This window comes from Pteropus medius, unplaced genomic scaffold (assembly GCF_902729225.1).
Source record: "Pteropus medius unplaced genomic scaffold, Ma_sr-lr_union100, whole genome shotgun sequence".
Taxonomy (NCBI): domain Eukaryota; kingdom Metazoa; phylum Chordata; class Mammalia; order Chiroptera; family Pteropodidae; genus Pteropus; species Pteropus medius.
The window spans coordinates 33,800,101-33,823,993 of NW_024340696.1; the positions used below are offsets into that span (position 1 = coordinate 33,800,101).

At 37.1% G+C, this 23,893-nt stretch overlaps 1 protein-coding gene and 1 pseudogene across 1 annotated transcript in view; one reads left to right on the forward strand and one right to left on the reverse strand.

The window, feature by feature from the left end:
• SLC35F1 (solute carrier family 35 member F1) overlaps window positions 1–23,893 on the forward strand; it is a 348,203-nt gene that overhangs the window by 210,618 nt on the left and 113,692 nt on the right. The window contains exon 2 of the mRNA XM_039871174.1: window positions 2,088–2,263. Within this exon, the coding sequence (XP_039727108.1) occupies window positions 2,088–2,263 (176 nt within the window). The remainder of the gene's footprint in view (window positions 1–2,087; window positions 2,264–23,893) is intronic.
• LOC120609963 (uncharacterized) lies at window positions 19,550–19,668 on the reverse strand (annotated as a pseudogene).

Below are 23,893 nucleotides of genomic sequence, written 5' to 3' on the forward strand. Positions count from 1 at the left end.
CCAGAGAAGAGAGGGCAGGGAAGACTACTCAAAGGGAATGACAAAATGCCAGATCTTGAAAGATGAATGGGAGTCAGACTGACAAAGGCAAGATGAACACTGTGAAAGATGAGCACTGAATATGTGCAAAGGAATGCAGGCAAAAAAGACCACTGACTCATTGTTGAAGTGCAAGTAGCTCTGCAGGGCTAGAGCTCGCTCTGGCTTCGTGGGGGAATTAAAATGGGAGGAGTAGGAGGTAACGCTCCAGAGGTAATAGGAGTGGAGGAAGGGCACTTAGGCCCTTGTTTCAGTTATCTCTTTCTGCCTCACAAACCACTGAAAACTTCATGCCTTAAAACAATAGCAGGTATTGATTATCCCTCACAGTCCTGCAGTCTCGGGTGACGTTTCATCTGTGTTCCATGTGACATAGGCTGGTATGGCTCTACAGGGGCAGAAGGATCCAGGATCCCCATTCACATGTCTGGTGTTTCAGCTAAGGTGCTAGTGGCTGGCTGGATCTCTCTCTTTTCACATGGTTTCTCAATATTTATTAGTCTAACTCAGGGTTTTATACATGGAAGCTGAATCCTAAGAGGACAAAATATGGAAGCTACAAAGCTTCTTAAAACTTAGGCCCAGCTCAGCTTCCAGAAAAGGAGAAATCAACCCCACCTCCCATTGGGAGGAACAGTGTGAATGTAGAGGGATGGGAGGAAATGTTGGCAGCCGTCTTTGTATATGGTCTACCACAAGCCTTACAAATCACTGCATCATTGTAGGATTTTAAGCAGCAGACTGACATTTTAAACTTACATGTTTAAAAATATCTCTTTGACTTCTTTATAGTGATTGAATTCATGCCTTGCGGGCCAGTACCTGAAAACAGAACAACCAATAAGAAGTCTATACCAACATGTTACACGTTAACCTCAGGAAAGTCTTTCCATGGACCCACATGCCTTGCCCATTTTTCTTCCTCATGGAAACAAAGGCAATGAACAAAATGTGATGGATACCTTTATCTTTTTTTTTTTTTTTAAAGCAAGATATTACCAAGGTATCTGCCCAGTACTCTGTGCCCCTTTCAGAAAAACAGATTCATATCTACTGTGGGGGAGAAAATATGTAATAGTGCAAATCCTCTGCTTAATGCTTTTTTTTTTTTAAGAACTACTACTCCTTGCTTATTTCATATAGCTGTTTCTATAAATAAACCAGGGAAGTCAGATGAGACTTTTGGGCAAGGCAGAGCCTGCTTTGTATTTCTAGGGGCTCTTCCTGTATCAAAGCATGCAAGTATATGTGACTGTAAAACCCATGCAAAGTGAAGCCCTTGGCTCTTGCCTCCGGTTCCCACTACACTGGCCTCCAGGGGCAGTGCCTATGCAGAAGCTGCAGAAAATATTTACGGATCTTGAAATGTTTCCTTTGAAATGATTACCTTGGTCACTAAATTTTCTTCATGAATAACAGTTTTAATGTGTAAGTATTTATAACTTAAGCAGAGGAGAGCCTATACTGGTGCTTATTAATGCGTCTTGGAGCAAACTGAGATCCCAAATCTGAGAATGGAGAGGAGATGGTCCTTCTGGATTTTGAGGGGTTTGTACAACCCCTTCATTTAAGTGTTCCAGATCCAAAATTTCTCTCTATAAAGAAAATAGTCTCTGTTCTTGGCATAAGAGCCTGAGGATAAGGTTGGGATACGGTCCCCCCTTGGTCAGTGTTCAGGTCTCCATCAGGGTTTTGAAGACTTAGCTCATGCCATGATGGGCATCAGGATGATGTTCATTATCCCCATACTTCCCGAATGCAGTAGCTGGAAGCCAGGATCGCTCGAAGAGATTTCATCTCAAATTTTAGTTTTACCACTTCCTAGTTATGTAACTACAAACAAACTCCTTAACCCCTCCAAGCTTTGGTTTCTTTCCCTGTAAAACCTCAGCGATAATTGCACCTTCCTCATAGGATTGCTGTGATGGATTAAAAGAAATACTGTTTATTGCGCTTAGCCCAGTGAATAGCACAAGTGCTCAATATTCTAACTTACTGTTTTAACAAACTTCCTGCTGATCTTTGCTTTGTTTCTCTGTATTATCCAGGGAGATGTTAATCTCTGTGGCTCTGGGCCAGGTGTTATCCCTCCTTATTTGTGGCATTGGCTTGACCAGCAAGTACCTGTCAGAAGATTTCCATGCCAATACACCGGTCTTCCAGAGTTTCCTCAATTACATCCTTCTCTTCTTGGTCTATACCACCACACTAGCTGTCAGACAAGGTAAGCATGCAGATGCACTGGAAATATAGCTTGGTTTCTCTTTTACAAACATCTAGAATGATGAGCCATGACTAGATAACTTTTTCACTTACAGACAATTCAAAACTTCAAAATTCACATTTCTATTTTACAGTCATACAGTAAACAAAACGAATGGATAAATCACAAAGAAGCATAAATTGTGTGAATTCAGTGGGAAGCAGAAAATGCATGTATAGACAGAAATGTACAACTGCTGACTGTTTGAATTCCTGTTAACATTCCTTGTACCCCTCTGTGAATTTAAATAGAACGCTTCCCCAGAACCTGGAACAGGCTGATACAGCTGTTCTTAATAATGTTAGCCCTGAGAAATTCAAGGGAATTACAGACAAATATATGTTCTTTGGGAAAGTGTCACAGGAAAGATGAAAATAGTAAACACAACTCTAGTAATAGCAAAGGGGAAAAGAAAGAAAACTACCACAAATGGCCAGGTGAGATGTTCTGTCTAAACTTAAAATAGCTAAAGCAATAAAGCAAGTCCTCCGAGTCAATGCAAGAAGAACTTTTTAAGGGGCGATTGCTGTTGCCATCTTTGGGGTATAGTTCTCTAGGGCATACCTCAGAGCCTATGATTATCACTGGACTGGAGTATACACTTTTATCTATGACCCAGAAATAGCCAACAATTTTCCCCTAGTAGTAACTGTTGACTGTAAAATATGCACTGAAAAATAATCATAAATAGGTTTGAAGACAATTATATACCTTAATAATAAATAAGAATATATCAATCGTAATAATTATACCTTTTGAAACTTTTATAAGAGCCGTGTATCAGTATTTGGTTTTTACATTTCTTTATTTAGATTGCTGTCCAGAATAATATTGCTTAATTATAATGATTAGCCCATTACTAAAGTTATCTTAGAGGGAGAATAAAAATGAATATGTTGAGTATGAATTCCAGTTTACCATTGGATTTGTTTTAAAGTATTGGAGATCATTTCATTTTCTTCTCAAAAATATGTATTATCAGGGCTTGCTTTAATTAGCCCAGTACGAAGAATATAAACAAGAATAAGATTAAATTTAAGACAATTTTGTAAATATTTTAATGTTACAAAAAAGAAAAAGAAAAAGAAAATTTACATGAAAGTAGTAAATTTATTTTCCCTACAGTTCTAGAACCAAACATTCCAGATTATGAGGTAATGAATTGTAACTAGTCTTTGGGTTCTCTTCCGTCTTACTTTCTAGGAGTCCAGAAATTTAACAAAAACCTGCATCAGGACAAAAGCAAAATCGAGCCATTCTAAGAAACAGAATAATTTCACAGTCACAGATAGAGACAGAAAAATTTAGAAATACATTATTTCTAGCAAAAGACTCAAGGTTAATAATAATACCTTCTATTGAGCCTTTATAATGTACCAGGCACTATGTATGTGAAATCTCTCTCTTATTCCTTCAATCAAAGGAAATAGGTATAATTATCCAAAATTTTATAAATGAGGAAACCGGAGCTCAGCCAGCATTAGGAACCTGCTCTGGGCTATAGAACTAGGCTGTGTGCCTTCCTGGGCCACCCTGCCTTCTCCCATGTGAGGTCCAAGGGAGGCAAGAGGAGGAAAGAGAGATACTTTTGAACAAAAGATGTTTTTTTTTCCCTTGAATTTCAAAACTCTAAGTAAGAAACCAGCCCTGGCTTCAAGGTCTAATGAGGCAAACAATGAAGTCAAGAGGATGTGGTTGCAGATTCGGGGGTGGGCAAGGGAGAGGCATAACTGGAAAGAGGCCAAGGACTAGGAGCAGCAAGGACTCTGGCAGAAGAGTGAAAAGGGCCTAAGGAAATTCTATATTTCCTAGTCAGTGATGAAGAGAATCAATTTTTAAAATGCCCAGTCTGGAGATTTTTGCCATTTCCTCAGATAATCGCTAAATTTGCTGACATGTCTTTATTTGGGTGTTTACTCAGAATGTTTGTTTTTTTGTTTTAATCTTCATCTTTAGAAGTTTTAATAGGCTGGCATTATGTTCACATCTGGAAATCGACATAGTAATTGCATTAATTTTGTGTAGGCTGATTCACCACTATGTTCTAGAAACATAATAATCTGTTTACTCATGCACCTCAAGATTTGAGAGGGAATGAACAACAGAGGAAAGAGAAGAGGGTGGAATATCTGGTGTGTGCAGGGAGGTGCTCTCATAGCTGTGATTTCCCCTCCTTTCCCAGTGCGCCTGACCACGCTCTCTGAGAGGGCTGCAGATTACGATGGAGCAAGATGTCCGTCTTCCAAATTTTACCAGCACAGTCGTCACCTGCCCTGCTGGGCCATCATATTAATTTGATGCCACTTTAGGCCACGTAACAAGTTGTACTTGGAAACATGTTTTTAATCAAATCTGTTTTTATCATTTTAATCATACAACTTCTAAACATTTATAATTGTTACATGTGAACATAATGTGATGCATGCAAGAAGCCCTTCAAAGCGTATGGGTGACATGATAACAAAAGCCTTATGGAAATTTGACTTCAAAGTTACACTGTATTGTCTTTATCCAATTTGCTGGATCAATGATCAAAGACTCTGAAGCAATAGGTTTCAGTAGAAGTTCCAGCATAACTCCAGTTCAAACTAGAGTTTTGAACTTGTCTATGATTATTTATTAGTTCCTACACAAATGTGAGTGCCATCCTACTTTAAAAAAATTGTATCTTGTTAAATAAGTTTTAAGTCTAGCTCTATCCTTAATTGGAACTAGGTTTTTATTCCAGATAGTTCTAAAATTAAAAACAAAACAAAACAAAACAAAACAAAACAAAAAAACCCTGTGTTCATACAAAGAACCTCAATAATAAATTTTGTAGAAAAAAGTACTTCAAAAAAGTAGTTTCATTGACATTGTATCAAGATAGAGAATGTAGGTAAAATTTAGATAGCTATTACTTCAAGGTTCATTTTAACCACCCTGAGAAGTTATTCAGGAAATTAAAATGTATCCACAGAAGTAATGCCTGAAACCCAAACTCACGTTGTATGCACAAAATAGGGCTTCAGGGATTATAAAGAAAAACTCAGTCCTCCTTCTGTGTGTCTTTCCTTCACTCTTACACTACTGTCACACTTACAAAACCGAGCAATTCTGCAACACCAGCTGGGTGTCTTCAATTCTGACACTCTCTACCTGGAGTCAGTGTTATATCCCAAGGTTAAGGGCTCATTCTCACAAGATTGCTTCTGACCGATAGGCAACAAATAGGAGGTTCCCACAACCTCCTCCTCGGGCTTGGTTAATTTTCTAGAGCCTCTCACAAGACTCAGGAAAACATTTTACTTACTATTGACAAGTTTATTATAAAAAGATACAGATGAACACCCAGATGGAAAAGATGCGTAGGGCAAGGTATGTGAGGAAGGGGTATGGAGCTGCCATGCCCTTTCTGGGCATACTGTTCTCCCAGCACCTCCACGTGTTCACCAGTCCCGAAGATCTCCAAACCTTGTACTTTTGAAATTAGTATAGAGGCTTCATTACATAGGCATAATCAATCATTAACTCTATTTCCTTCCACTTTCCCCTCTCTGGAGAATAGGGAAGTAAGGCTGAAAATTCTAAGCTTCTAATCATGGCTTGGTCTCTCTGGTGACCAGCTCCCTATCCAGGAGCCCACCAAGAGTCACCTCTTTAGAACAAAAGACATTCCTATCATCCTGGAAATTCCAAGGGATTTAGGAACTCTGTGTCAGGAATCAGGGTCAAAAACCAAATAGTAGAACAAAAGATGCTCCTAGTGCTCTTCTCACTTAGGAAATCACAAGAGTTTTAAGAGCTTTGTACCAGAATCTGGGGGTAGAAACACACACACACACATAATAATACACACACACACACACGACACGCACACGCAGACGCACACGCACACACACGCACATTCATATGATATGTTCTATTATTTCAATATAACTAGGAAAGTAAGGAGAGGCTTCCAAAAACATAATGATCTGTCAAAGAAATTCTTAAAGGAAGACTCTTCTTCATATCCACTTTTTCTTAAAATTCCACATAATGCTAGCTGAAATTATGAAGCAGAGAAACACAAAACGCAAAGACTCTAAACAAGAAGAAAGAAACAGACTGGGGTCCAACTGAAGCTCATCTCGTTTTTGCATTTGTGTTGTAGAAGCAAGACATGTAACGGGTTTTTTAAAATAAAGGTGAAAATAGGGTACATTTCTTATCATAAAAAAGTCATCAAACTTTTTGCCCATGAGTTTCTCTTAGCAATTATTACAAGAATCCTGCTGCTTTTCAGAACTACTTTCAGCAGTTTTTAATAATAGATACCCATTATTCCTCTTTGGGCAGTTTTTAACTTCTGAATGTATATAAACTACATGGTCAATAATTCTCTCCTCTTTTTTTCCTTTTGCCAATTTTTGTTAGTTCTCATCTTTTCGATTCCTCTTTATTTGCACATTGACAATTTACTCAGTGGTGGGGGAGGTAAGGATTGTGGGGCAGTTGAGTAGTGCATGTATTTTGCTCTCCAGCAAATTCTTGAAACATAGACATTAAAATATTTATTGAATTTTTTATACATTTCTTTGTGTCAGTGTGTAAATTAGAAACAAGTCTCTAATAGTACTAACAGAGCACTCATAAAAATATCACCATGTGTAATGCCTTTGGTTATAGTCTAAAGAGAGAATACTGAAAAGTAAATGCATGCCTTGCTTTTTATGAGAATTATTTTTATTTTGAACATTAAATTCCAGAAGACAGAAATCCTAGAGGTCTACATTCAAATTTCAGTTCTAAGTGAGAAGGTATTTCAAGCACTCACTCTCTCCCAGTCCCAGACCCTACCAAGTTCTTTTTCCCACCCAGAGCTTTCAAGTAAGGCAGGAGAGATGAGAGAAATATATTACAATGACAGACTTGTCCACCCACAACAGATGGATGCAACTCATGTGCCAATGGTCCAGTCCCACAGCCCTCAGCTTTTCAAATGAATGTTCTTCTCAGAATTTGCGCCAAAAAAAGTATTTCTCTTTTTGGCGGTGGCTGGGGAAGTATTAATCAGAAGGTAATTGTTGCCTCTTCCAACCCGAGACAGGCTTCACATTTGTTCTTTGCAGATACACTGCACTTCTCACAACTACATAGGCTCAATTCTCAATTACCAATGTTGCAAGATTTAAAATATCTATTAATTAGAAGAAGTGTAGGGCTTCATACAAAATAATATGGACCTCTCAGAGAGCCACGCGAGATCAAAAAAACTTAAGTATCTGGCATTTCACAGAGTATTAGACCCAAGAGTCACCTGAGGATCTCACCTCCTCAGTTCTGTTAATATCGTTCTGCCTATGGATCTTTGCTCCTTGCCTTTTTTTGCCATTTTCTTTGCCACTTACCATAGGAAGTCAAAAATACAAGCAAGGACAGTGAAAAGAGTTAAAGCAGGATCCAGGATTTTCTCAGAGCAAAGCCTGAGTTCTGTTTACACACAGCTCAGTTTCCAATTCTATGGATGACCTTGACTAAGTCATTTAGAAGGGATTGTTAATGGGTTGGCAGAATAAAAAAGCACTTGCCAAACGTAAATACTGAATTATAACTCCCTCAGGAGTGGTGGGGGAAATATTGTTGTCATTTACCTAAGTCTCGTGAGGTAATGTTCACTAGAGCCTCTTAAAAAAGTCTCCCTTGTGGGAAATCACTTGGTAAATCTCCATTCCTATTCCTGTCAGGTTGCATTTATTTTTACTTCCAAAAAGATAGAGAGTTTTAGTCCCCATAGTATGGAAAGGTTGTACCTCAGGAATTTCTGAGATACATCCTCAGTGGGTGTTCCCCGGGAAGGAGAAGAAAAGGGGTTGGAGGTCCATCTAGAAGCATGCTGGGAAATTGGCAGAGAAAAATCACAAGAGAAAATTAGAATCCAATTCTAGCAAAACTGCCTGCCAGTATAGGCAGCAACTGGAATTCTCACGTACTGCTCTTGGGAATACAAAATGATACTGACACTTTGGAAAATAGCTTGGCAGTATCTCATAAAGGTAAACATACACTTACCATATAATTCACCAATCACATTCCTTCAGGAGAAATGAAAATATATTGTCCACACAAAGAACTATATGCAAATGTCCATTGCAACTTTATTTACAATCTCCAAAAACTGTAAACAACTAAATACTTATCAACTTGTGAAAAGATAAATCTTGTGGTAACTTCATACAATGCCATATACTCAGCCATCAAAAGGAATAAGGTACTGATACATGCAATCGTATGGATTAATCTCAAAAATATTATACTATGTGCAAGAAGCCAGACACGAAAGCTTACATACTTTACAATTACATAATGCTTAGTAATATGATATTCTGGAAAAAGGTAAAACTATTTAGATCAGGAGATAAATCAGTAGTTGCCAGAGCCTGGAGGCTGCAGGAGACTGACTCCAAAGGGATACAAGGGAGCTTCTGGGTGATGGAAATGTGTCCCGACCTGCAGGACCTAGTTATTGCGTAGAACCCGAGGAGGACCGTACCTTGAAGAAAACATGGGCGGGAGAAAAGAATGGAGGCAAGACAGTGTTCTGATCAAGCCTCAAAATTTTATTGTCGAGCGGTTATATTTATACACTCAAGTGGAGAGGGCAGGGGCAGGACTGATCAGAGAGTATTCGTTACAAGCTTATTGGTGTCCATCAGATGAGGTGACTTCTACTTGGCTAGTCAGAAACAGGTGGGCTGTGCCAGCAGTTGCAGGCTCCCACTCTGCAGGTGGCGGAATGGGGAACAAAGACACGGGAAATGGCGGGTGCTTCACAGTGCCGTGGCTGTCCAAAGGTCACAGCTAGCAGAGTTTGTTCTCGGTAACAGGATGTGGTTCTTATCTTTGGGTGCAGGCTTAAGGCTCCCGACAGAAATGTACTATATATCTTAATTGTCATAGAGGTAACATGACTATATACATTCACCAAAACTCTTTAAACTGAACACTTACAAGGGGTGAATTATATTGCATGTAAATTATGCTTTAATATGCCTGACCAAGGAGCAGGAGCTAAGAATTGACCATCCCCTATCACAACGTGGTTGCCACGATGAACTAGTGTATCATTTGGCTCAGTTTCCAATATGTAGCTATATCCTCAGTCACTTTCCAATATTAAGAAGCACCATTAAAACTTCCTTCATTGTGGCGTGCTTTCAGACCACAAGAATGAGTACAGTTTCCTCCCAAAATGTACCTATTCCAAGGAATTTGCTAGTGGGACAGGAACTGTTATTGATCAAGTTCACAATCCACTAAACGATGCCAAAGTACACACATTCCATACACTTACAGCACTTATAGCGTGAATTTGCACCAAATCAAGTCTCCCACAGTCTTAATCAAACTTACTGTATCCAACAGTGCATGTCCTGTTTGTGCTAAAATGGATGAATCTCAAAGTGATACCTTACTCAGAACTTTCAATATCACCTAGCATAGTAAGTGACTTTTCGATTGAAGGAAAATTACATAAATATGTAACAATATCTTCTTTTAATGAATCCTCAAGTAAACTTACACACACACCCACATACACACTTTATACATCCGTCATTCCCCACACCATATACTTTATTAATGGATGCTCTCTGAGTCTTTCGTTTCAAACAGCATATAAGCTTGAAGGGAAGTACTGTCTCCCTGTTTTATCTGGAGTCCATGTTGGCTGTTAATTCTGAAAATCTTTAAGCATTCATCTCTCCATGCTGAGAGCTGGCAGAGAGCAGTACTCATTCCTGGCACGCTGCAGCATTCATGTGGGAGATTGAAGGGTGGTTACAAGATGATAACTGTATTGCCTGAAGGAGATAAGTCCCCTTCTGCCAAAATAGTGCTTTGTATGTAATTAGTGTAAAAATTCAGAGGAATAGAGTTTATCCTTAAAATCATCTTTCTCATTAAAAAAGAATCATAATGGAAGAACAAAGCAGTCCCTGCAGTGAATTGAATTGCTTTCCTTAAGTTTTCATTAAATCAAAGACTCAGCAGTTAGCCATCTTGCAGACACTAGTGCAGTCTGCTGCTGCATGAGATTAGCAGGAAAAAAAATATGAAGCAAACGATTTTTTTCTTCATTCACAGGATTGGAATTGTATTGTGATAATCTTTAGATCAGAATTCCCTGTCTATGCAATTTTTGAGCATCTGGTTTCATTGGTTGCCTTTTCTGAGATTTTTGAGGACCAGGAAGAGGATCTTGTAACTCAACAAATTTAAACGTAATGCTTGCAAATAGTGAGTTCTAATTATAAGTCGAAGTGACTACTCCTTGAGTGACCTATATGAGGAAAAAAAAAATAGAGGAAATTGACTTCCAAGTAAAAGAAAATACAATCAGAATTTATGTTTCTGACTATTTTTTAGTATTTGACACTTCTATGAAAGAGAATGAGTATTTCTTTTATCTTTAACTACTACTTAGCCATGTCTAAGAAAATATCTATCTTTAAGAATCATATTTAGGAATTATTACCTAAGTTTACTAAATTAAAATATAATTTTAAAAATATAATTTTAAACAATTAGGGTCAGACTTTTAGTGTTTCTCAATTTAATCAAAATTCAAGAGCCAGTGAGTCAGACTAGTAAGTTTTCATAACTTGTCTATGTTGTATTTCTTCATTCTGTAAGTCAAGATAATAATAATAACTGGTTTACAGGTTGTGTGTGAACTAAATGATATATTTGGAAAACTAGCACAGTGTCAGGCATAGAGAAAACATTCAATGAATATGATGTGCCATCATTGGCATTATGTTTGCTCAATAAATATTGATTCTCCTCTCCAGCAACTTGAATTTTATACATGTAACACTTAATTTGAATAAATTCTACCATAAGGATCTTGAAATTCATTAGCCATCTTCTGGCATTGATAGTCTCTTTAACTTGTCGCTGGATGTCAGAGTAGGCACAGGTATGGTTCATAGAGGGATCAAAAAGAAGAGATATTTTAGATGCTTTCTTACCACTACGGTGTCCGTTGCAAGTGAGGGAATTCGCTGAAGTAATTATTACACTAGCACCCTCAGGATGTAGAGTGGGGCTTCTTCTTCCTGAGAAAGCCAAGCCAGGGGTAACAATGGGCACCCAAAATCTGTTCAGAAGGAGCCAGAGCTACCCTTTTACTTCAGGTGTAACTTCACTCAAGTGGCCCAAGCTATTAGAGATGGGGATGGGAACGGGGGAGCCGAGGTGGGAGCAGTTACCAAAGGAAAGAGTTGAAAGGACAATTCCCTAGGCCAGGGCTTTCCCCAGAAATGTTTTGTGCTAGAGCTCTGATTATGATTGTGAAGGCTTGGGGCAGAATTGCTTCCAATGCTTTCTCTTCCACATATTCTGTGTGGGTTTCCTATCTCTTCTCCTGTTTGCTCTCTTCACCCCAGCTTTTTCCTTCTCACACAGCCAAAACTGATAAGCAAATGGGAAGAAACTGGAAGAAAAGTCATTCTCATTGCCTTTACTGAGACAGGACTGTTAATTACAAATTCAGACCTTGCAGAGAAGATCTAGATTCAGTGTAAGCCCTACCTGCAAATAACCACTCCAGCTTACTATTCTTTGCTCAAGAGAAGGCTCAGAGCACAAATACACCAATTAAGATCAAGTATGTTGTAAACTAAGCTTGACTACCTTTTTTCCTGAATGCTCTTTTCTTCCACAACACACACAGAATGCATCTGTGAACTGCAACCAACTCAATACTCATACAGAAAGCAAACAGACACAAAGCAGCTGGGAAAACGGCATTCCCATTTGGCCTGCTGACTGAGGCACATGCCAGCTGGAGAGGGTGAGGAAAAAGAAGTGTGGTTTGACCAAAGCCAGGACAGGGTGGCATTTCTGTCCCTGATAATTACCAGCAAGGAATCAGTTTTTGAGACAAGGACCATAGATGTTTTAGAAGATCGTATCAATTCAATTGTAGGGATTCCTCAGATGCATTCCAAAAGTGAGCGTTCGGTCACTATTTTATAACCAGAATCCCACATTTCCATCAGTTATTTGGAATAATCAAGGAACAGCATGTCTCTTTTAAGGCCATGTCCACGGAAACCCTAGTAAGAAATCTGTAAGCAGAGATCTAGTCTTACTAACAAACTATTGCATGGACAAGAATTGTCCTTGGATGAACTCATTAAAAGGAATCTTGCTCCCATTTTTTGACAGAGTATGAACATTCTATTTCGTTGTTGAAAAATAAAGTCAAGGTGGGAGAGGGAAAAATTAAAAATAATCCAAGATTAAAAAGTGCTGAAAAATGCCCTGAGAGAGCACAGTCCTTGGGGCTACAGAGCCAGGGAAGTGGCTGCCAGCCCGTCATGCTCTAGATGAGATGAGGGTTAGACCACACTGTCACGGATCATGGAGTCATTGCTCCATGACCATGATCCATTGTCACAGATCACAAAACCATCGTTCAGCAGGAAGGACACTCCACGGGCAAACTCAATGAACTACTGGGGCTTCACCAAATTCAAAGCAGCAGGTCCCATATCTGCAAGCACATTTCAGCTTTTGGCTTTGTGGCTGTCATTCGCTGAGGTCGAAAGTCTCAGCTGTGCTGTGTTAAACTCAGGACCGTTATAGCGCCACTTTAAGCAAGCTATTGATTTTAAACGTTTGTCAGACTACAAGAGACTAAGTTAGATCACTCAGAAACAAGCAAAGAACTTATCTTCTAAAAATAAAGTTAAGAAACTTGGTAACTTCTTTTTAACGGAGAAATGTGTGGGCAGAGCTTACATAAGTGTCATAAATGTAGAAGTCTCTGCACTGTTAAAAATTGTAAGTTATTTACTATATGGAAATTTAATAGATCTCGACTCCTGATTTCTGTTGTTTTGACATCAAATATGTTGAATAATTTAGATACCTGACAGGAAAATTATTGTGAATGTGTTCCTGTACTTACAGTGTCTCTTAACTGATGGAATCAACCTGGAGCACAAGCCAGGTTGTGCACCCTCCCTAGCCTACAGAGTTTTATAGTTTTAGTTCTGTCCATAATTATTTCATACCAAACCTTCTAGAAGGCTCTGACCTGATTACATCTTATTCAGATTTCTATTATCTACATTTAAGGTATCTTACCTTTCTCAAGTCATTTATTCCTTCATGTATTTATTCACACATTATTTCATTCATTTAGTCAACAAGTACATTTTGAGGGCCTTCTGTTAGACACTGTACTGCTAGGTGGGAAGGATACCTAACTGAGAAAAGATGATTTCCCTTCTCCACCCGCCTCTAAGCTCATAGACAAGAGAAAGAGAGTTACAAGTAAAAAGTCCCTGTAATTTCAAGAGTACAGATCTGAGGGCCTTGCTTTCTCTTATCTCTACCACATCTTCATTCCAAAAGAATTTACTTCTCCTCTGTCATTCATTTTACCACTCTTTTCTCCATCCAGCTACCAGTCCTCCCTTTCCCAATTCACAGCAGAAGAATTTCTTATGAGCAGTTAGGATCAGTACATTGACTATTTCATGGTCTTCCCCTTGGCTTTTCTTTGATCATACGCGCATTCTTTGCTCTAGACCCTGACTTCACATTAAGAAGAGGTGCAGCTGTTCCTCCAGTCCCTGTACCACCCCGACACTGTCTCCCTGGGAGAATACAGCACAGACTTCATCCACCTCTTTTATTTAGACTTAGCTGTGGTGAGTTCTTGGCTGCTAGGCTTTTACAAGCTAGAGCAGTTAGCTATTTTCGTGATTATTATTGACTTCCAACACCCTCAAAGATCTCCTCTGCTCTTACAAACAGGTATAATCTCTTTGCCTGACCTAAGTCAGTGGCACCCCAACCTTTTTGGTACCAGGGACTGGTGCTCCTATGAGAATCTAATGTCTGATGATCTGAGGTGGAGCTGAGGTGGTGATGTTAATGCTGGGGAGCGGCTGCAAATACAGGTGAAGCTTGGCTCGCTCGCCTGCCTGCCGCTCATCTCCAGCTGTGCGGCCCCATTCCTAACAGGCCACAGACCGGCCTGGGTGTTGGGGACCCTTGACCTAAATGACCCCTCTATGTAGTGGCAAATACTCTTACTTGTCTGACCGTATCCCTTTAAGAAACCTTTATCATTCTGGTGGTTTGGGGATGTACCTTCAGTGCTTTCTGGTATATGAACTTAAGCTCGTCCCAAGTTTCTAATAACCCTCATAAGATATTAGAAATCACAATAATTTAATGTTATAAAATTACAAGTAGTAACGCAGTAGAGAATATCAGAGTTCATGGGCTTTATCCCAGTACCTGTTAGAGGGAAAAGACTGCCAACCATCCACTGAAACCACTAGCATCTGTGGATGGAGCAGCAGGATGGAAAAACAAAATATCAACCTCTTGCTTTTGACCAATTAGCTTATTTTATTTCCTTAGTTTGCAGCATGCTCCATTCAGCAAATATTCATTGCCTCTCTTTCAGGGTTTTAAGTTACCATTTCGTAGTATTCTAGAGGAGTAAATTAATGATGCCTTTGATAACCAGCGTCACAATATGGATAATTTCCAATGGTACCAATTCATTTTTAGAAAGTAGCACAGATAACTATCCAATTAAATGCAGCAATGATTATGATTCCTTTGAAGAAACCATTATTGTATTCTATTAATCTTATATCCAAATCCCTGATCTAAGTCTATTTATTCATGGCTTCACCTGAAAACCAGAAAAAAGTGTCTCCCTCTAGCAAACATATTGCCAACCACAGGTAAGCTCCGTGTATCTATGCAACTCTCATGGTTAAAAGTTTAAACATACCCAACAAACTAACTTAGAAAGCTGCCATCATCTCTGGAGTCGAAGTTTTATTTGGTTGTGGAATATATTGACTGATAAAAAGTTGTCTTGAGTTAAATTTCACAAATATCTATTGAGCCCACTGTGGACCAGATACCATGCGTGATCCTTTCCAATGCTGTCTCTAGATCCCCATCAGCAATAGCATTGCCTAAGCTAAGCCATGCATCACCTCTTGCCAGGACTGCTGCTGTATCCCCCGAACTGCTCTCTGTCTCTGACACCTGCCACACCTGCAGTCCTTCTTTTAAAACTTTATGTGCTATAAAGTGCAGTAGTCAACCAGGCTTTAGATGATCATATAAATCCTTTCTTATTTATAATTTATATTGAAATCAGGATTTACAAAAAAATAGTTGAGGGAGGAATTGGCTAATAAAAGATGATTATTTGCCATATCCACTGACATCAACATGTACTTCTTAGTATCATTTTGTGAACCAAAGTAAGGTCTTTTAATAAGAATTCAAAAAAGCTCAAAATTAAGAGACTAGAATGTTGCTATTTCTGCTTTCTAATTAGCCTGTCTTCTTGAGTAAAAGAGGCTAAAGATGTAATATTCTAATTTCTGTTCTCCGAACAGGGTTTTTTTTTTCTGAATTATAAGCCAAGTTGTCTTAGATTACAGAATTGATCCTAATATAAAAAAATTAACTTAATATTTTAGGTACTAGTTTCATAAGAAGTGACTGGTTAATACTGTGCTCTATGTACAACATTATTGCTAAACTCAAAGAATTCCATTCACTTCTTAATATAAACTCAGTAAAATCAACTCAATTTAGTTAAAAGTTAAAATAAACTGAAAGACCTCCTTAATAATAAATCTTCTGATCAAAGATCTTTGTTAGACTGCTTCTAAAGCTGATGTCTACTTTATAAAAACTGCTAAATACTAGGAAGAAACCATGAAGAGACTTTAAGACAATATTGAGGTGACAATGTTATAACCATTTTTTAAATTTATTTTTTTAATTACACAACAATACATGGATATAAACATTACATGTTTATGTTAATATAAACATTGTAAATACAGACAGAAATTTAAAAAAGAGAGAGATTGTGCTTCTCACTCACCACATAAATCTCACTCACTTCTTCATAGGACATCTTTGCTAAATTTTGTTATTCATCTTTCACAGCATTTTTTATGTATATACATTCATATACATAGTTATAATGTGTTTTTCATGTAAATGCTAGGAATTATATATGTTTTTTCTGAAACTTGCTTTGTTTACATAATAACATTTCCTGGAAAAATTTCCATTTCAATACGTGTACATTTACTTTATAGTTTTTAATTGGTACAGTAGTACTGATAAGCTCACAATTAGTGGTCATAAAGATTGTTTCCAATTTCGAATTATTCCATATATTTTACAAGAAGCATCATTGTAGATATATCTTTAAATACATGTGAGAGTATCTTGTAGTTTAAATTTCTAACAATTTAAATCTTGAGTCAAGGGGCATTTTAAATATTAATATCATCAAATTTCCCCTCCCTAAAAGGTATTACCAGTTCCAAAGCCTACTAACAATATTTGAGAATATGTTTTCCTACTTTTTTATCAATGTTGGATATTAGCAGTAATTTTTTTGTCAGTCTGAAAGTTAAAAAAGTATCTCATTGTAAATTTTATTTCCTTAGTTACCAGTGAAATGAGCATTGTTTCGTATTCATTTACAAGATTAAATAACTTTTAAATCTTAAAATAAAAACATGAAATGATTGCGATCTCTCCCACAGTCTGTTCTTGGTGTAAGAGTTAAGTCCTAGTGGACTCCCTTCCTTTTTTCTTTCACTCAGTCTCTTGTTTTTAATCTCCTCCTGAATGAGTGAAAATAGGGGAAAACAAATGAGCCCTGTGATACATTCTCCTGGAAGAATGCCACTGCCAGAGCATTAGAATAATAATATTGAAATTTATCTCATCCATAAACCTTTTATAGTAGTGTAATTAGTAGGGCTATTAATACTACACAAGCCTAGCTTTCTTTACTGATGTAAACACAGCTTGTGATCACATAAATGACATCAGTAATAATCCTTTAGGGCATCATGTATACCAAAGCACTTGAGTCACTTTAGCTAAGGCTTAATCAGAATCTCCTCATTCAAAAGAAAAAAAAAAGGATTCTTTTTGCTTAGAAAACAGAGTGTGAGGGATAACCTTTGGGCATTTTCCAACATTTAAACATCTAAATTTTGGATTCCAGGGAAGGTATACTGGTATAGATGTGCCTGGGAAGAATGGATTGGAGAGAAATAGAAAAATTCTAGCCAGTATCAGTGCAGAATTATACCTGTCAGCCAAATATTTCCTGCCTATTTCTATATCTCAGTGTCATTTACATATAGTTATTGTTCCTCTTGTGGCATTTTAAATTAATACTTAATCCAAAAAATGAAGTTAGTTTAGTGTACTGTAGATGTTATCTGTTCTTCAAAAAGTAATGAATGTGACATGAAAGTAGGTTCCAGGAATCTCAAATCAGTGTAAATTAACAATGCAATTTAGATGACTGGTGTGGGAATCATGACAGTAAAATCGTGTTCAAAGACTGTCTCTGTTATGGTTATATTCCCTCCTTAATATCAGATCAAGTTAATGTCTCTGTGACTCAGGTTTCCTGGCTGATAAAAACAGGCTGACTGTAAAATAAAAATTGTTTTTTAACATATTTTATGTTCTCAGAGATGGTGTCATTCAAATGTTAATCTATTTGATATTTGAGAGACCATATTTAATTCAATGTGGGCTTTTTAGGGTCAACTATTAATTTACTTAAAATATAGTACTGAATAAAATTAGTCTATTTCAAGATGAGTAAGATTTTCTGAAGCAACAGGAGAAAAGTCAGTTTATTGAACTTGGATTATCATTGACAAAAAGAAGAGCACAATGAAGAGAAAGAAATACTGCACAATGAGTTTGTTTGCTTTTTATAACCACGCTATATACTATTTCTAGTGCCTCCCAAGGAAGAAAGAGAAAGAAAATGAGAATATATAATATAGCTACATCATCTTTAAACTTAAAACTATTATATAGGTCATTTTATAGATAAACTGAGGCTCATAGAGATTAATTAATTTATCAAAAATTACGTAGTGGCTTCTGTTTAGGATATAGTAGTCACGAAAGACCATCATTCTCACTCTAGCAACAGAAACATAAAATCATAGTTTTTCTGGGCCTACCATAAAGCTATGGAAGAAAAGAAATCTAAATATATGAAACCCAGAAAATTCTCTTTGTGAAAGAAGAAAGATTCACAGCTTCTTTCATCCTTTGCAGAATGACACGAGAAAGAATCCACAAAGAGAGATGTAAGAAAAAAAGCAGCAAAAATCTTTAGGTTTTAATGTCCACATATCATTTGGTGTGACAGATTATAATTCTGAAGGACTCCAGCCACAGATCAGGTCTAGACACACCTGCAAACTATGTTCCATGGCTCTTTGCTTGGTGCTAGGCATATAGTATACCAAAGACTAAGAGGTGGAACAGAAGAGCTAAAAGAGAATTTACCTAAAGTGTTCGGAGCCTCCCCAAGTGCATGAAAGCCATCCTTTGAAGGTTGAGGGGAACAGTATAAGAGATCTGAGAGAAATGAACTTGAGGCACTCCAGACTTTCAGCTTGCCAAGGATTGGAGGCATGGCAAGAGAGATGAGAGAAATCTTTCTGAGACATTCCAAGCAGAGAGACATTTCTATAGGTGCAAAAAGCCTAGTAAAGAACAAGGAGAATTCCCTCAGCAACCCAAACAGTAGTCAGCGGAGCTATAAAGCAAATATATTTTTTTAGTGGTTTAGAAAGTGGGTAGCGTGATTATGAAGTGTAAAGAGATCTCCAGAACCTCGGCAGTTCTCATATCTGGAGAAGGGTAGGTACTGATCCCACTTTCAAAATATTTGAAGTCAGTAGTGAACTAAGTCACACTAAAATTGCAGGAAGCCCAGTTCTGCTGATTAGATTGACTCAGTAACCTAACCAAGCAGGCTGGCATAGAAAAAAGGACATTCTATTTTTCAATGTAAATATTATTTAGTTCAGTCTCTACTGTTATTTTGTATAAAATATTCAGATATAATAAAAAATCTACTAAACAAGTGAAGAAGCAAGAAAATGTGACACATGATTAAGAGAGAAAATAATCAATAGAAGCAGACCAGATGATGCCATTAATGTTAAAATTATCAAACAAGAACTTAATAATAACTATGATAATTTTAAGTTCTAGTGCAAGAGGTCAACAACATTCATGAAGAAATGGGGAATTTCACCAGAGACCAGGAAACTATTTTTATTTATTTATTTATGTATTAAGCAAGGCAACCCTTGGTTGACCTCACAGATTGCAAGGACCTTATCAGCTTACAATCCCTTAATTTTTTATTTTTTACATCTACAGCACCTGGTCTTCCTAGGTGGTCTCCCATCCAAGTACTAACCAGGCCTGACCCTGCTTAGCTTCTGAGATCAGATAGGGTTGGGCTTGTTCAGGGTGGCATGGCCATAGACACCAGGAAACTATTTTTAAAATAGTCAAATGGGATGTTAGAAAAAAAAAATCACTATATCAGAAATAAAACATGTAAGATTCAGCAGAGGAAAGAATCTTTGAATTTGAAGATAGGTCATTACAGTATCCAATTGAAATGAAAAAGAAATGAGTGAAAAAAGAAGGAAGACAGAATAGAATATCTGGGACAATATTCTGAAGTGATCCAACAGGCATGTAATTTAACTTCCAGAATCACAAGGAGAGAGACAATGGGGTAGAATAAAATATTTGAAGAGATAATAGCCAAGAACTTTTCAAATTTGTTAAAAGACATCATAAAAATCCAAATAGCTCAGAATATACCAAGCAGAATAAATGCAAAGAAAACTATACCTGGTGTATTATAGTCAAATTGTTAAAAACCAAAGACAAGGAGAAAATTTTGAAAACAGCAAAAGAAGGAAGATACGTTACACAAAGGGGAAAAAACCTCTCTTGAAACAATGTAACATTTTTAAAGTGCTGTAAGAAAAATTAAAAAGTACCCATCATCATATAAGTCTATAAACAGTAAAAGTATCCTTTAAATATGAAGGCAAATAAAAGGCATATAGCTAGTAAGATAAAGATTTAAGATATGAACCAAACCCATGTAAATGGGAAGATTGCTTCCCACTAGTCAGCCCTGCCTATAACTTATTGTATTTGTTGTGTATAGATTGGCATATGTCTTCAGCAATGCCAGCATTTAAATGTTTAATTTTCACAATTTGTTTTTATTATAAATATAATGAATGACTTGTAGAAAAGATTAAATTAATAAAAAGTATAGAAAGCAAAATCAAAGCCCTCATTTTTTACCTCTTACAGACTCAAATTGCAAATTAGAAATTAGAGACAAGCTCCATTGAGTAGTTGGACATGGCCCACTTTCTTTGATCTTGTTTCTCAGACTTGAGATTTGAAAAGTTGTAGAGAACCCTTGTCAACCCATCTCTGTTATGGCAGATCCTCTTTGGCAATAAAAATATGAAATTCAATACTTTAAATGTGCAAATTCAGGATATTCTATTTCTTTCTAACTCAAAGAAAACCACTGGAAAGAGCAAAATTTTCTAATCAATTTAATATAATGACACAAGATAATTATTTGGGTTGTAAAAGAAAGCAAAAAGTTTTATAGTTTCCTGCTACCAAGTGTATCTGATATTCTATAACTCCACATGTCATTATTCAGATGTATTCAAATTTAGTTATGAAGTAGTCTCACCTTCATGAGCACCACCATTGTCATAGGCAAACACCTATATATTACCAGCAAATATGGCTGGCAATTTTAAAAATTACCATTTTTCAGTATGTATTCACAACAGCATCTCATGGCAGAAGATGAGAAGTCATGCCCGAAGGTTAAAAGAAATGGCTTATTTTGACCACAAACTTAAGCTCCGCTTAAGAAAATATCTGTAGCCCCTACATGGTTCAGGATTAGCTCATTTAATTTTAGGCAGAGCCAAGAAGGAAAATAACTTCGCTTGTTTATAATGAGACTTATTAGAGGGAGGAAAAAATATGTTTCTTTTTTGTAGACACTCAATATCCTAAATCTATTTGGGCAGGGGAAGGACACCAAATATTAAATTCCTCTTTACAAGATTGTCATTGAAATATTTAGAAACAAACATCATGCACACTGTTCTCTTCTAGGCTGAATCCCTCCAGTCCCTCAAAAGTTCTCCTTGCTTCATTACGGTCACTCTTCTCTCCACATCTTCTGTTTAGTCCTTTAATCTTTGAAAGAGAAGTGCTCACTTCTCTGCTGTTCAGAGTTGGAAGAAGAGGATCACTTTCCTCTTTCTAAGTATTACATTCTTATTAAAATTTAAACTTACACATGATTTGTTTGCACTCACAACTCTTTGTACCTAACTTATCCCAAATGAAAAAATAATTGATTTTCTTACATATTCCTATGTCCTTATTGTAGAAAAGCATTTTCCCAAATAGCTAATTCCATAACTTTTAACTACTTATTTTTTCTGATACCTGAACAGAATTTCTTCCACTGTATTATATATAAACTCACTTCTTTCTAATTATCTTTTGGTCACTGTAAGTCATATTAAATCACCAAAACCTTTCCATTTTTGACTAAGGACTATTGCATACATTTTACAGCTTTCTTTGTAGGTCCTATTTTCTATGCCTAGTATAGATTTCACTGCATACCTCCAGACTCTCTTTGATCTCTCCACACTAAAAATGTGAAAGTCTAAATTAGATACTGTTAAAAATAGTATAACAGACAGAAGTTCATCTTTTCTGAGCAAGCCTCCCTATCCCCATGCTATCTTAGACAAATTTGATTTTGTCGTATTTCTTCTATTAAATCAAAACTTACTGGCATGGTTAAGAAAGTAAAAAGGATAAGCCCTCACATGTTCCTTACAGTTAGAGTGTGGAATAGTTGTCTATTTCATCATGAAAACACAGAATGAAAAAGATGGATTGAATTTCTGTAAGAATTTTCCTCTTGAGTTTAAAATGCCAGACCTTATACTGGGAATGATCTCCGTTCTAGTCTGGTCTGATCTCTTTTTTTTATTGTCCCCCAAGTCCTCATTAATCTGTGACGAATGAGTTACAATTTGCAGAAAATTCTTAGTGTTTTTTTTTTTAAATAATTTATATTCATACTTTCAGCAGAATCTTTCCCAATTGTAGTTCCACTGTTCTAAGTAGTGATCTTTTTAATTTGCTACTGTAAATTTCAAGTCCCTTTGGAATCTACCGTGAACTCTGGAAAGTGGTCTCTGCCGGCTTAGGAATGACTTTTCATTGCCTCTGTGTGAAGGGTCAGTAGGTACGTAGATCACCCTGGGCTTTGACAGGAAGAAAACATCTAGGTTAAGTGCTGCCTATAAAGCCATTCCCCATTCCCCTTTACTTCTTTGCTTCCTGTCTGACACTGTTAAACATCCTCTTGTCAAAGTGCTGGGGTATGTGGATGTCGAATTACCTTATGCTCATATTTGTAAGATATGGATGTTCTGCAACAGTAACTTTACTAACCTTGCAACTCAACATTCCCCAGAGCTGAAAACCACAGCTAATCGGATCCCCATCATTGTTCCCTGTCCCTTCTGTTCAGATCCCTTGGACATCTACACTACTAAATATCAGCACCTCCTAGGACATGGTGATTTGATTTTTGACCCTTCTGTGAAGGATGCCCTCTTTTGTCCCCTTACCTTCACTCATGCTTCACCAGGTATGTTCCTCCTCGCTTCCTTCTCCATATCTCTCTTGTCAGCGTACCATGTGTGTAGGGCGCAGCTGTTTGCCCATGTATGGGAAGACAGGTTCACCTTCGGTCCTTGTGTTTCTACAACTACTTTTTAAAAAGTTGTCATGTCCTTTTACTTTTGTATTCAATTCAGCTCACCATCTTGTATACAAGAATTTATTTTTAGTGGGTTTTTTTTTACATTAAAAGTGATTTTTAGCATATTTTATCTTTCTCATGATACCTTTTACCTGTCATCAGCTTTTAAAGGAGGAATCACAAGTAGTTCAAGGAGAATCATATGAAGAAAAACCAGATGTCTTTTTCATTGCACTATACCATATATATAAAGAAAATTCCCTACACTGGGCCTCGGCAAAGACCCTATCCTTACATCATCAGCTAGAGGAGACTGACAGACAATCACAAGATAGATATAAGATTTATCCCAAAGATAATTCCCTTATCTTGTTTCCAGGATTTTTCAGTACCTCTGTAAGTAGATTTGTGCTCTAAAAACCCATGTCTGTGATTGACACATAATCAGATTCACCCATGGTGATTCTGCAGTCTCACTCTCTTAAAACTAAACTTAGATAATAACAAAACAGTTTGAACATTATCCTTAAGAATATTTTTTTGTTGGGAGCCATAATAAAAAAGCTATGTCCATAATAAAAAAAAATTAATAAACTATTTAATACAACTATACGTGACTGAATGCATTCATCTCTTTTCTAGACAGAGATTAAAGTAATTTTCCTTCTTGGTTAAATTCATGTATACTTTTTTCATACCTGGGAACTAAGGAGAAACTGGCTGGAACCAGGTTTATCTTAGAGGTTTTTAGGACGGGGGCATGATTCTGCTTCTCTTGTAAACATAGATTAGATGGTCAGGACCCTATCCAGAGCCTTTCTTTCTAGCCTTCGTAGGGGCTGAGGAGGTAGTTTTAA